Source organism: Phalacrocorax carbo, chromosome 5 (genome assembly GCF_963921805.1).
Source record: "Phalacrocorax carbo chromosome 5, bPhaCar2.1, whole genome shotgun sequence".
In the NCBI taxonomy this organism is placed as follows: Eukaryota; Metazoa; Chordata; class Aves; order Suliformes; family Phalacrocoracidae; genus Phalacrocorax; species Phalacrocorax carbo.
Genome location: NC_087517.1, coordinates 2,333,832 through 2,347,932, shown reverse-complemented (window position 1 = coordinate 2,347,932; position 14,101 = coordinate 2,333,832). Strand labels below are relative to the sequence as shown.

General features: G+C 36.7%; 1 protein-coding gene across 1 annotated transcript in view; it reads right to left on the bottom strand.

Annotated features, from left to right (window-relative positions):
• The window catches only part of NEB (nebulin), a 127,625-nt gene that overhangs the window by 100,773 nt on the left and 12,751 nt on the right, over window positions 1–14,101 (bottom strand). The window contains exons 11-28 of the mRNA XM_064453232.1: window positions 12,582–12,686; window positions 12,284–12,391; window positions 11,405–11,521; window positions 10,633–10,734; window positions 10,444–10,551; window positions 10,245–10,349; window positions 9,465–9,563; window positions 8,893–8,997; window positions 8,698–8,805; window positions 7,916–8,227; window positions 7,577–7,783; window positions 6,825–6,929; window positions 6,349–6,456; window positions 5,237–5,548; window positions 3,830–4,036; window positions 3,493–3,597; window positions 2,527–2,634; window positions 1,351–1,662 (exon numbers count right to left, since the gene is read on the bottom strand). Coding sequence (XP_064309302.1) covers window positions 1,351–1,662; window positions 2,527–2,634; window positions 3,493–3,597; window positions 3,830–4,036; window positions 5,237–5,548; window positions 6,349–6,456; window positions 6,825–6,929; window positions 7,577–7,783; window positions 7,916–8,227; window positions 8,698–8,805; window positions 8,893–8,997; window positions 9,465–9,563; window positions 10,245–10,349; window positions 10,444–10,551; window positions 10,633–10,734; window positions 11,405–11,521; window positions 12,284–12,391; window positions 12,582–12,686 — 2,733 coding nt within the window. The remainder of the gene's footprint in view (window positions 1–1,350; window positions 1,663–2,526; window positions 2,635–3,492; window positions 3,598–3,829; window positions 4,037–5,236; window positions 5,549–6,348; window positions 6,457–6,824; window positions 6,930–7,576; window positions 7,784–7,915; window positions 8,228–8,697; window positions 8,806–8,892; window positions 8,998–9,464; window positions 9,564–10,244; window positions 10,350–10,443; window positions 10,552–10,632; window positions 10,735–11,404; window positions 11,522–12,283; window positions 12,392–12,581; window positions 12,687–14,101) is intronic.

Below are 14,101 nucleotides of genomic sequence, written 5' to 3'. Positions count from 1 at the left end.
AAATTCTTAGCATAACATTAACAACTATTGTGTTAGGGATAAAGAAATTCTTTGCACTAAACCAATGTGTGGAACTCATACTACAAAGCAAATACACAGACCCTAGAACAAATTTTGAGTGCTAAATATGAAAATCTGACAAAAATATAATAATATTTCAAATGAAACTCTTGTTTGTTAGTAGGCTCAGATCACAGCAGAATTAATTCAGAGAAATTGTTTCAGCAACTTCTGCTTAATGGCCTGGTTCTGCACGACCTTGAATAGACACCATTCCTATTTAATCATACTTTATAACGTGGCTTTTAGAACAGATAAAGGTACAAAAATGCTGTGAAAATAAAGCCTATTCCTGAACTGCGGTGTTCTAAGTATCAGGGAGAATATCAACGTCTGAGGAAAAGACCACATACTGTCATAGCATGTATATACTGGGCAAAACTTGCCCTCAAGTACCACGCTTCTGTCCTTGAAAACATCCTGAGTTAGCCAGGCAAGCTCAGCCAGCTCAGCGAGGCTAGGTGAAAACAGAATGGGGAAGCAAAAAAAAAGATGAAAATTTCTGTATTTGCAAAGAACAGTGTCTAAAGGTCAGATCCTCCATCTGTTGGCCAAAGGGAACATGCACGATATCCTCTCCAAACAATGCTTAGAATATGAAGAACACTTTCAGTCAGATTATTAATATTTTGGGGTATTTCAAATTTGTCAGAGGACTGTTAAATAATGCAGGTTAAACTAAATACTTTCTGGGTAAACAAGCAGACCCTAAAGTTAAACTAGTGAAAAAAAAAATTGAATTGAGTCATGAAACTTAACGGAAACTACAAAGCTTGTTTACAAATCGTTATCATGCAGGGCCTATGCATCTGTTGGAGGATAAAGGCGGGAAGGAAAAGTGAACAAAATAAATAAACCTCAAATCCCCTGGCTATAATACAAACATACATAATGTATATTTTTGGTAAACTTAAATAAAATGTAGTCAGAATTTAGCCTCTCTGCATAACCTACCATCTCTGACAATACAAATAATGACGTAATAACACACTGTAATTACAAATCCAACTACAAAAATACATGAATGAGAAAAATGTTCATTTACTGAGAACTAGCCAAATCTGTAGAGATACAAAGAAAGTTGTTAATTGCTAGGTAAGTTCCCTAGAGCTTATCATCTACACGTAATTCTGACAATCTTTGGAAAATACAGGGGGTCCAGGCCAGACATTTATTTACATGTCAATCTACTGTTGATCCAAAATAGTTCATTTTTTAGTCTTAAAAGGTTAATAGTGTAGCAAAGTCATTCTGAGAAGAAAAAAAACGAGCCGATCAATCATTACGTACATCACTCTGAAGCTGCATCACATTTCTTGATAGCTCCAGATTCACAGAATCAGGCAAGAGTGTATAATTGTGAATTAGCTGTTTATAGCCTGCATTTGTAACTGCTTCCTGGGCTTTCCTGGCAGCCGTCACGCTGAACATATCCAAAGGAGTATGATATTTGGTCTTGGTGACTTCGTAATCCTTCTTGTATTCACGATCTGATTGCATTTTGGCCACGTTCATGTAATGAACAAGTTTAGGATCGTCCTGCAGGCTACGGTATCCAACCTGTTTGCCTTTATCTTTCTCATATGATTCCTTGTACTTGTACTAGAGACAAATGAAAAGAAAGCCTTACCCACTTTGGAAAGAGAAAACATATTTTTGATAATTTTCATCCTTGAAACTCAATATATTTTAACAACTGCAGTTCATTCTATACACTCAATAAAAATTGTTTTTCAGACAGCACAGGATGATTTAGGTCAAAAAAAGAAGAGGTCCGCTGGATTTCTCAGCTTGTCTTGACCCCTGGTATAGACCTAAATCTAGATATGCAGTTACATGCCCTCCCTCGCCATTGCTTCTGCCATATTATATTTTATTGCCATAGACTTTTAACTCCTAGGAACATTCAGCTTTCAATTAAAAGACCAGCATAATAATATATTATTGAAAAGCCCAAGGCTACCAAACAAGTGTATATCCCAATGCTCAGCTACTGGGGGAGGCATGTTTAAGTGGGGAACAGAAGTCATCTGCAGTCTTTTGCTAAAGCCAGTGAATTTCCTGTGTTCCAAATCCCCTCTCATAGCTTGGGTCAGATGGCACATCAAGCTTCACCATTGCCAGTTGATATAGCTGCATGAAAACAGCCACATTTCTGTACAGCTCGTGAATGCCAGACAAGTAAAAGTACAGGTCTCCAGCAATTAAGAATGCAGCATAGGTGAGCCCCCGCTCACCAGCACTCACAGGCATTATGATGCATTTCCAAAGAAACAGGTTTTTTCAGAGGTTCGTGTAAACATTTGAACTCACTTGTTATTTTGCAGTATTATAAGAGTTCACTTCTCAGAGCTAAGCGTCTCTATACCATTATATGTATACAGCAAATGCTCTATAGCATAATGTGCTACACAAAGTTGTAACGCAGTAGCTGTATGTATTCCACTTCATGTAAATTGTACTTACGTCACTTGCAATATTTCGAGAAGCTTTAGCAGCAATAATAGGAATGGCATCTGGTTTCAGATCGTATCCTTTGGCAATGGTTTTTTTCCAGTCTGCTTTGTAGTTAGCCTTATAGGGAAAAAGGGGCGAGTTAGCCACGTTGCAAGCAGCAATTTTGACAAAGTTGTTTAAGCCCATATTTTTGTTACAGTTACAGTTATAGGAGTCAAAATATTCAGTTTAGTCTGTACGATTCCAGGGAAAAATGTTAACCTGTACACAAACTACAGTTATATTGTGATAAACAAATCTGCTATAAAGATAGCAGACTGAACCTTTGGAAATCTTTTCCTGTTAGTTTCAAAACCAGGCCTTGTGGTCTTAAGCAACTGAAGAAAGAAGTCTGGCTCAGCATGGGCTTAAAGGAGATATGTTTTTACCAGAAGACCTGATAATGCCACCAAAAAAATTAATATCATGAAGGTAATAAAATTGATACTATCAGTGGAGATCTTCATGGTGTTGGATGGATGCAAGCGAGGGAAAGCAGGCAGACTAGTAACTGAATGGCAGAAAAAGGCATTACTACCTTTCCACTGGATCAGTTAATTTTCTTTGAAAGCAGCATACAGAGAACTTGTACTGCTGGCCTATGCAACGTGTTTTATATAAAAGTAGATGACATAAGTCTCCAAACCTATAGGAATTTGAATAATAAGTCATGCTGGTTTTTTACATTCAGTCTATACGAGGAGTTTGGCAATAAAGCACTGAAATGTGTTTACATTCATGAGTGCTTAGTTAGTTTAAAAATTTGCTTAACATGCACAAAATTCATTGACTTCTAGAAGTAAAAGTGTAGCTGAATTCAGAGCTTGTGCATTTCTATATACAATATCACAGCACGAATAAATAAAAGGGGTTTGTTTTCTAATAAGCAAATGACAATTAATATATTATTGAACAAGCTATTGTTTATATCCTTACATCACTCAAATTGAAGGCGTTGACCCTGGCTTGAATAAACTGAGGAACATCAGCATCCAGGGTGTATTTGTGCTTTACTTTTTCACCCTCCTGCTTGTACGTTACCTGCAAGGAAAAATAAATACTTGTTGACAAGTACAAGGTAGGCAATAGCGTTAACAAAGAGAGACAATGCAACAGTGCTTAGTTCTTACCAACAAATTGCAATTCTACTATTTTTACAGTTTTTAAAATTTAAAGTTTTTTTTTAGATGGAATATCAGGAAGTAACATACAAATCATAAATATGTTAAAAAATAAAATCACTATATAGCATTAATAATGAAAAATTTCTTACATCACTCAGTTGCTTGGTGTTCTGCTGAGCTAAAACCATTGGTATTGAATCTGGTATACTTGTAAATTTGATGGTGTCTGGGTGCTGACGGTATTTCTTTTCATTTAATGCATCTCCAGCCTTTTTAGCTTTTTCAACATCCAGAGAACCAAGAGGACTCCATCCGATACCCTTGAACCAGCTGTTATACTCTTGTTTGTATGCGTTCTGAAGGAGAGAAAGCCAACATGCACCAAGATTTTCCCACAGAACTGTAAAAATTCTGTTTAAAACAACAATCACATAGTCAAGCTAGTGTGGTCTACATTATCAGGAAATAATTATAAACTCTTGAAGGGAACAACAGACATTTTTTTATGCTTCTCTGTGATTTCATAAGGAAGAAAATGAGCTATTGTCTTTTTTCTTCATGATTCATTTCTTATAAACTGTAACATCCCTTCAGTATTTACTAACTTTTCTTTTACCCATGTGAAAAATTTCACCAACCTTCAATTCTTATTAACTTTCAAACTACCATATGGTCACTGTTTAATATAGTTTAATTTGTTCTGTGTTTCAGCAGACTCTGTGAGACTTGCCCTATACAAAGGTTCACAAAGCAGAGGCTTAATTTTTTGTTTTCTTCCTATAGTTCTTCCTACAGCAAAGCATGCAGAATTCACAGGCTGCCAGTGAAAAATATATCCTGCCTAGAAAATAGGCAGAAGGTTATCCCATATAAGCATTCAGACAGGGTTAGTGCACAGTCTGAGTGCAAGGATACTGTGGACACTTTTTTAAGACCTTTCTGCATTCTAACTGAAATGAGCAGTCCTCCATAGGGATCCATCCAGAGTCAAATCCCACAGTACACAAAGAGGTGCAGAGTGCAACCACGTATGTCCAGTCAGCCATTTGAAACTCTGAATCTGCAAAAAGGTCCATGAGGGTCCTAGGAGAGATCTCCAGAACCTATTTCTAGTAACACTGAGAGTGACATTTTGTCCACTCTTTCATCCTAAATAATTAATAATAGTCTAACTACACTATCATATCTATCTCATGTGAAGACAAAGCAAGACAACTTAAAAGAAGCCTTAAAGAATAAAACAAAATTATGTTAGTTGCAAAACAAAGTTTTCTGAGAAAATATGAAAACAAAGTTCAATTGAATTCAATATTCTAAAAGTCTGCTCTCCACTGAGACGCCAACATCAAAATCCTGTTGAGTAGAACTCACCTGGAATTTGGTATTTCTAAATGCCACCGCTAGCTGATAAAACTTCTAACTGGCTTCCCCAAGACGTAAGAAAACCAGACAGTTCCCATACAATAATAGCAACTTCCGTGGAATATAAACTTGTATTTTATTTTTCACAGTGTGCAGGAAAACATCGATGAAATTGCAATCACTGAAATACTTACATCACTCTGAATTTGCATCATGTTCTTTGCAAGCTCAACATCCATGGCATCTGGCAGGTAAGTGTAGTGATGGATCAGGTTTTTGTAGTGGGCATTAGACGCTACATCCTGAGACTGTTTAGCAGCCTGGATACTGTACATGTCAGGAGGTGCATGATAGTTAGTCTTGGTCTTCTCATAGTCTTTCTTGTACTCACGCTCAGACTGAATCTTTGCTACATTCATGTAGTGGACAAGCTTAGGGTCATCTTGCAGGCTTCTGAAGCCAACCTGTTTTCCTTTCGCCTTTTCATGTGCTTCTTTATATTTATACTAGAAACAGAGGAAAGACATCAAATGTACTGTGGCATGGCTATTGATGTCCATGCTAATGTGTAAGAAAAGAGAAGAAAAGCTCTCACATCTTTCATCGGAAAAAAGAAGCTGCAAGCAGTTCAGAAAGATAAGCTCTCCTAAACAGCACACCCAGCGAATGTACCTACATTAGTTTTTCTTGCTCTACCTGTACACAACAGGGTACTCGCACCACAAGGTTTATCAACATTAGCTTTTCTTGTAAGGAAGGGAAAACATTTTCTAAGTATTCCTGTGTTGAAAGGGGTATGAAAAACACCAGAATAATTGAGATAATCCTCCTCAGTCATTTGAAAGGAACAGCAAACAAATGGGCTGGGCAGCTTCCGCTAGTTATACGAAACCACGGAAATATATCCCACTCTATACAATTTGCACTATAAGGCCCTCTGATTCATGGATAAGCCCTACTCCGCTATATAACCAAAAGCACCCTTAGCACATATTGTCTTGTGGTCTGCAAGTAGGTGCTAATGTAGCGTACTTTCTGGAAATTTGCCACAGAATGTTTGGAAGAACTATTGATTTCATTTCTCCTGTGAAAACTGGGTGAAGAAGCACAGTGCAACAGCATTTGCCCATGTAAAGCAAACAAGATGAGCATAAAATAAGTTCTACACAAACTAAGCCTTTGGGAAAGACTACGAATCTCTCATAATACTGACTCTAGTGAGACTTGTGCAGGGTCTACCATATGGCCTGTAAGGGACAACTGTTTACTAAATGCCTAAGAAAGTATACCTGGAATAAATACTTACATCACTAGCAATGTTTCTTGAAGCCTTGGCTAGGGTAATTGGAATAGCATCAAGTGACACATTGTTCCCTTTTGCTATTAGATCATGGTAGCCTTGTTTATAATATGCCTGAAAAAGAAAATCCATATTATTCTAGAGAACCTAGTAATCACATGAACTACATACAAGTCAAAGCTACTCCTAAGCTACTCCAAGCAATTCTTTAGAAGCAGATGCAGTGGGGATCATACACAACTATCAGTCTTCATTTATGAGAACAGATTTATCTATTCATTAAATTAATTGAACAATTACATGACTAAACGGCATCTGGCTGGAAAGCCAAATGACACCAAGAATTAAAAATTACAGTGATACAAGTTGATTGTACAGAACCGCGTATCAGTGAAAGAAACCTGCAATGTGAGCGTATCTGTAACATACTACTCAAAAATTCATTAACAATGTGTAAAACACGTTGTAAAGAAGTCACTTACATCACTGATGTTAGCTGCGTTGTATCTAGCTTGGATAAACTGCGGGACATCTGGGGTAAGAGTATATTTATGTTTAACTTCCTCTCCAGAAGATCGGTATAGTTTCTGTAAAATATATGATACCGAAATAAATCCTTCTTTCCTTGTACAGCTAGCCCCAGACCACTGTAAATTAACTGAGGGGTTATGTTTTACACACTGCCACCTATCTCATAAAGACTGAGGCTGCACTCTTCATACAGAATTGTTGATCTTATTGACAGAAGGAACTCTAAAGCTCTACACCGTCTTCACGCAGTAAAATTAAGCTCTTTAATGGGCATAAAAACCCATTTCTGAAAGAGTGGGATAATAAGGGATGGTAGGAGAGTGTAACATAAAACAAAGCTTTTTGGTTTATAACGGTAGACATTCTGTGATTCATCAAATATTCTGTAATTCATTCATTATTGTAGATGGTAAAACATCAATAAACAACTTGAAAGTCTCACATTTCTTAAATGAAATGTATTTCAAATATACTGAAAATATATGTGGACAGAATCAGATGATGTGAACTGAAAGAGCCACATGATTTCCACACAGCTTTGCAGACTTATACCAGGAAGTTACTCAGGCAAAATCAGAGTGCAAACAATGACAACACAGAGAAACAATTTCAGGCTAATAGTATGTTAAAAAATTTTAAAGACAATGCTCAGCTCTTCAGTAGATACATCTCTACTATAACACCCATTTCTTTCTCTACTTACATCGTTGAGCTGAACTGAATTCTGTTTGGCTTGGACCATTACCGGAGAGTCTACCACACTTGTAAATTTAATGGTGTCTGGATGCTGACGATATTTCTTTTCATTCAAGGCATCTCCAGCTTTTTTAGCTTTTTCTACTTCTAGGGAGCCAATGGGGATCCAACCAATGCCTTTCATCCAGTTATTATAATCCGCTTTGTACGCATTCTAATAAAGGAGAGAAAACAATGTTTTAGAAGTTAGGAATTAGAAAAAGCAATTCTGGGATCTCTCCCAAGTCTTCACAGTTTCTGCTTGAGTCATCTCAGAAAAATTCTGTTCACATGAGGTTTTACTTACATCGCTCTGAATCTCCATCATATTTTTGGTCAGCTCCACATTCATTGCATCTGGTAAATAAGTATAGTGGTGCAGGAGGTTCTTGTAATTAGCATTGCTGGCAATCTCTTGGGCCTTCTTGGCACCGACCACATTGACCATATCCAGTGGAATGTTGTACCGAGTTTTTGCTTTTTCATAATCTTTCTTGTACTCTCGCTCAGACTGCATCTTGGCTACCTTCATGTAATGAACGAGTTTGGGATCATCTTGGAGGCTCTTGAAGCCAACGAGTTTACCCTTGGCAAGTTCATAGGCTTTTTTATAGTTAACCTGTTAGAATATAATAGAACATGGAGAATATCATTGTAAGTGTAGTAACTTAGCATGAAGTAAATTAAAATCAAAGGCTACCCTTTGTCTTCCATAGAGAGTCTTTAATCTCATTTATGATCAGGGCTATAATTAAGGACAGAGAGAATTCAGGTGTCCATTGCTCATGGAGCTGTCACTACTGACCTACTCCTCATGATTCTCCGTAGCCATACTGGAGTGCAAGACAGCCTATTTATTCACAGGGGATTACATAATAAAACAGCCTTTTCTAAATGAAATTGCACACACACATTAGTGAAGCAATGAAACACCAATAAAAATATAACTGTGTTAAGCATATCCAATATCATGCTCAAAAAAGGCAATAAAGAAGTTGTCCTTCAGATATCCTTAATAAACAGAATTGCAAACCTTGTTTAAGTGAACTCTTCTGAATTATACAGTTCCTTTAGGAAGGATGTACTTACATCACTGACAGCCTGCCTAGCAGCCTTGGCAGCTCGGATAGGAATAGCATCACTTTTGAGATCATATCCCCTTGATTTTAATTCTTCCAATCCTGTTTTGTAATAGTTCTAGAAGAAAAGGTGAATTTTGAATGAATAGTTTCTAGCTTCATATTGTGAGTTGAATCAAGAGCTCTGGATACAAAATATACTCACATCACTAATATTGTAGGCATTAACTTTAGCCTGTATAAATTGAGGCACATCTGGGGGGAGGTGGTACTTGTGAATAATTTCTTCACCTTTGGATTTATACTTTATCTGCAAAGAAAAATACAGAAATTTAGCAGCCCAATGTTTATAGTTTGGAAATGCTTAATAATGCTGAGTGATGCACCTTAAAGATCTCATGTCACCTCACTCACAAAGACAGAGAGATATTAAATCCTAGTCCTTGCCAAATGAATGGTATAAACCCCACTGACTTAACTGGTGCGAAGAACACATTAAGAATGTTGGGCATAAACAAAATTAAAAAGACGCTAAAAATTGACGTGAACAACCAATTGAAAAACCAAAATGAAGATCTAATTTCCAGGTGATCTTCCACTGGAACAGAACTGTAAATACACACACGGGTTTGCACTTGTGTGAGTGTATGTGCACACACGTTCACCTACACATTCATTTCAGGAGTTCTCTTAAAACTGGATGATAAAGTGAAGGCGGCCACAGTGCAGAAACTGGTAATGTCAGAGTGTAGCGACAAGTTTTCTAAGTTTACTTACATCACTCAGCTGTTTGCTATTGATCTCTGCTTGCTTCTGTACTGGAGAGTCAGTCACTTGAGTAAATTTGGTTTGATCAGGATGCTTTTTGTAGGTGTGCTGGAGGAAGATAATAAATGTATTTGCAGAAAATCCATTTAAGCAAAACTATTTTTTATGACATAGCAAGGTAGCATTACTTGGGATAGTTAGCAGTTATGGCACGTGGGCAGATAAGCACTGTCATGCACAATGCTTCTCATGTTACTTTTTAACATAATCAGAAAGCAAATAAATTTTTAAAAGTATTTTTAAAGTATTAATGAAAATATTTTGAATATGTATATAAATATTAAGATGTATAGTACACATGCTAATATACGACACATATTACAGCAGATACATTTTAGTATATTATATACAAATACATATTTAAAGTCTTTTCCATGTATTGAGAAAGTAAATAAAACTTGTACTAATAAAGTAACTAAAGTACTTTCAAAGGATTAATGTAAAAACATGTTGACTTAAGCAGGTAAATGCTTGAGGTTCAGTCCTCATTGTGGTACTATTCCTCTAATTTTATACTTTCACTTGATAAAAAAAAAGATTGTGCTGTATCTGTCTTGATCACTAGATGTCACAAAAGGCTCCAAAATACAGAAGTCACATATGCTAAATAAGGCCAAACTCAAAATCGTCGAAGTTAACAGGAATCACTCTGTAAATTTCTCCATGCCCCAGCAGCAAACACTCTGCATGTAACTGGCTACTTGATAAGCACTACTGTCCTGTACTTACATCTTTGCACTGCTCTAACTTCTTAATAGCTTCGTACTCTTGAGTTATGGTCTGAGGGAAGTAGCATCTTGTCTTTTCCTCCTCGTAATCTGCTTTGTAATTTTTCTAGGAACAAAATCAACATTCAGTAAGAAACCATAACCGAGCCTTCTCTGAAACTAAAGTATGATGGTGAAAACAGAATGATTGCCACACTTACATCACTCTTCATAGCTTCAACTTTCATGCAGTGTGTATGATGTGGGTCCTCAAAGCTGCCTAAATAGTGTCCTAAAATATTCTTTTGATATGCATCTTTGTATTTGACCTGGAAAATAATCACAAGTTGGTAAGCAAAAGTAATCAAGAGTGTCAGCACTGAACAACATAACCCAAATCAAATACATACATCACTAAAATTCTTCAGAACAGTATCAGTCTGGAACTTTGGTGTGTCACAGTAATTCATGCTGGTTCCTTTTGACTTTTCATAGGCTTCTTTGTATAATTTCTGCAAAAGAAAATAATGTCAGATAATGCAGTAGATTTCACTGCAACTCACAACGCATTAATAATGACAAGAGTAAAACTGTGAAATGATTGCAAAGAAAACTTTCCCAAAAGACTGAAAAACAGGTGGTATTTTCTACCGAATGATTGAAAAAAAACCCACCCTCTTCTTAGTGACTCGGGTAAGGGAAAACAGAAAGGTCTGACTAATGCTTTTTGAACTTCTGACACTGAGAAATAGGCAAACCCTCCATACAGATGAAAACAGCAAGACAACAGAAATCAAGAAAGCCATTACAGTGAGTAACCAAAATACAATATATAGATGAGTATGTAAAAGTAACACATATTTTACCATTATTGGCATCAGCTGAAGTTCTCTAAAATAGTATGGGAAGAGCTGTCACCTTGTGATCCATTTTCCACAGGGATCTACACGAACTACACAATAATTAGCTATCCCCATAACATGCCACATCTGTTGTTACACTCTGCCGTGGAGAAATGACTCCTTGTCTATACCGTTCTGGTTGGTGGAATCTCATGACAAACACTGGTCTATAAAACTAAAAATACTACAAGATCCAAAGGAGAAGCCTTGTGAAGAAATGATGAGTTTGGTTTATTGTACATGACTGAAAATCATCCAGCTGTACTTTGATAATACTTACATCACTCAGCACATTTCCTGCAGCTTTTAATTGCCTCAGCAATGGGTTTTCTGTAGCAGGAAGCACATTATAATCCGCAATAGCTTTGTTCTTTTCATAGTCTGCTCTGTATTTTACCTTTAAAAAAATAAAAATAGAAAGGGTGAGGTTTTAAAAATCAGTATTAAAAGCCAAATGCTCGTTAACCCACATCATCTTGGACTTTTCAGGAAAATTTCCCATTTTTTAACCTAGGATTCATGATGGCAAAGGACTGTGAGAGGCACTCAGATCACGGGAGTGCATGGATGACAAGATGGGAGGCAGGGCCACAAGAGAAGTGAGAGCTATTTAGTAGATGTCAGATGTCCCCACCCCTAAGCCCTTCTCCAGACACTGTAATTTTTCAAATATCGGTTGACATCTCAGAACAGTCACATTCTCACAATTAATAACATAAGATTGTCTTTGCTGATGCATATACTATTGCAGAAAATGCAGAAGCCAAACAAATTCTGTATTTTGAGCAAGAGATGGGCCAGCACAACATCACTGAGATACACTGAGCAAGGACGAATAGATAGGAAAATACGGAGCCAAATTCAGCTAGCTTAAGCTGGTCTTGGTTAACAGTATTGATTCGTTCCAACTGAAAATCAGGCACATAAGATAAACAGAACAAACAATGAAACAAATTCTACTTCACTGAAAGAAAATTCCACTTTGCGGGTACTGCCGTGGAAGATCATAAGCATGGCCAGGAGTTGTAACCTTCCTAGTGGAATACACCTTCTGCATAGAATAAAACACTTTTGACACTCGACAGACCAGTTTCAGCACAAATTGGCCTGACTTCAGCATTGTACTCAAGCTAAACAAGTGGGAGCACATGTAACGTACCTTACTGACATTATCTGAAACTCGCTTGTTAGCTTCATATTCTGGCGTTTCAGTCTGCATAAAGTAGATTTGGTCTTTGATGTTTTCAAAGTCCTCCTGGTATTTTCTCTGTTAGGAACAAACAGATAACAATGTATCGAAGGCACTTACACTATAAATTAGACATCCGTGAAGTATTTTATTTAGGAAAAGACAAATACCACAAATGGAGCAGGCAAAATTAATCAGTATTTTCCACATTAACACAATCAGAGGATAAAACAATTAATTTCCAGATTTTTCCGAAGAATTCACTTACTGTACTTATATTTTCCGCATTCATTTTCGCAACTGCAACATCATAGCATGGAGTTTGACTCCACTTGCCTTTGATCTTGTTTTTATAGTCCTCATGGTAAATAATCTACAACGAAATCAAAAAATAAAATTTAATCCCCAAGATACAGCTCAATTTTCACCAGACAGATTTGTTTTCAAAAGTCGTCTTTTTAAAGTTGCTTCATATTTTACACATGCCTTATAACCACTTTGTCAGTTATTGTCAAAAACACTTTCAATATGATTTGCCTAACCACTTCAGTATGCAGTTATTTCTCTTAGTACCTTCCCTGACCAAAAAAAGGGGCAAATAGGTGAAACAAGTCATCTCTTCTAGAAGACAGTTATTAATAAGAAAAATCTGTCTATGACCCATCGCTAACATATTCCTTTAGTTGTGTTTTCTCACTGGTCACATAATATTGGGGCAGAGCACTGCCCACTGGTTAAGCAGGAATTTATTGCGATTGCTGCTGAAACTTGCTATAAGAAAGCCCTTTTAACATGTGGATTGCCTGGTATATGTGATTTCTGTTAGACTATATTCAAGCGCAGGGATATCAAGTATCAACTGTTTAAACTGCCAGTGCTTGATGTATTTGTCTGTCTAATAAGAAAACATCTCCCCGAGTTCTGACTCAGTGTTTCAAATGCATTGTCAGCCACAGTTGTGCTGCTTATCACAAAAAATACAACTATTCCAGTGCCTTTTTAATTGTTACCGCACTGATATAGAACATACATGCCAAAAACAACCTTGAAAAAATTCTACATTTTATTGTTTTGGAGATACATTTATAGCTTACTATTTATTAATTTTAGAGAATTATGATACTGATCTTGCTTTTTACAAGTCAAAAAACCTTCTTGATGACAATTTAGCTTTTAAGCTATGGAAGAATAAGATTAAAGACATTTACTCTAAATTAAATACTACCTTCTTTCCCCTTCCAAACAGGTTCACTACAATACACTTTTAGTGGCTTTGCCACCATAAGAGAATACTGTAACTCCCTAATCTTTTAACAGCAGATAATTCAATACACAGCAATAAAATCAGGCATGTCCTTGTCATAACAGCTAAATTCTGAACTGCGTTAAAATCCTACTTCCATCCTACAAGATCATGCGACTTAGTTCCAGTTTCTTCAGCAAAAGTTGATCTTCCTGTATCTCACTCCACCTCCCGCATTCCTCAGTTGTGTTTTCTTCTAAGTATACCTAAAATGCATTGCCAAGGACTGGTGCTAGAGTCTTTGTTAATTATGCCACAGCATTATGGAATTTAATGTTGAATGTTACCTGTTAATTCGGTATGCAAATAAGGAAATAGTTATCTAAGTTGCCAGACATTTCCACTGATTGGTACCCATGAGCTTAAGTATGCTTGGGATACGTACGTGTACAATGGTTTGACTCTGAAAGGAACATTTAGAATGTAGTCTGCACAGCTGACCTAGGCAACTTTTCAGCAAAACGGTGTTATTCCTTGTAAGTGAG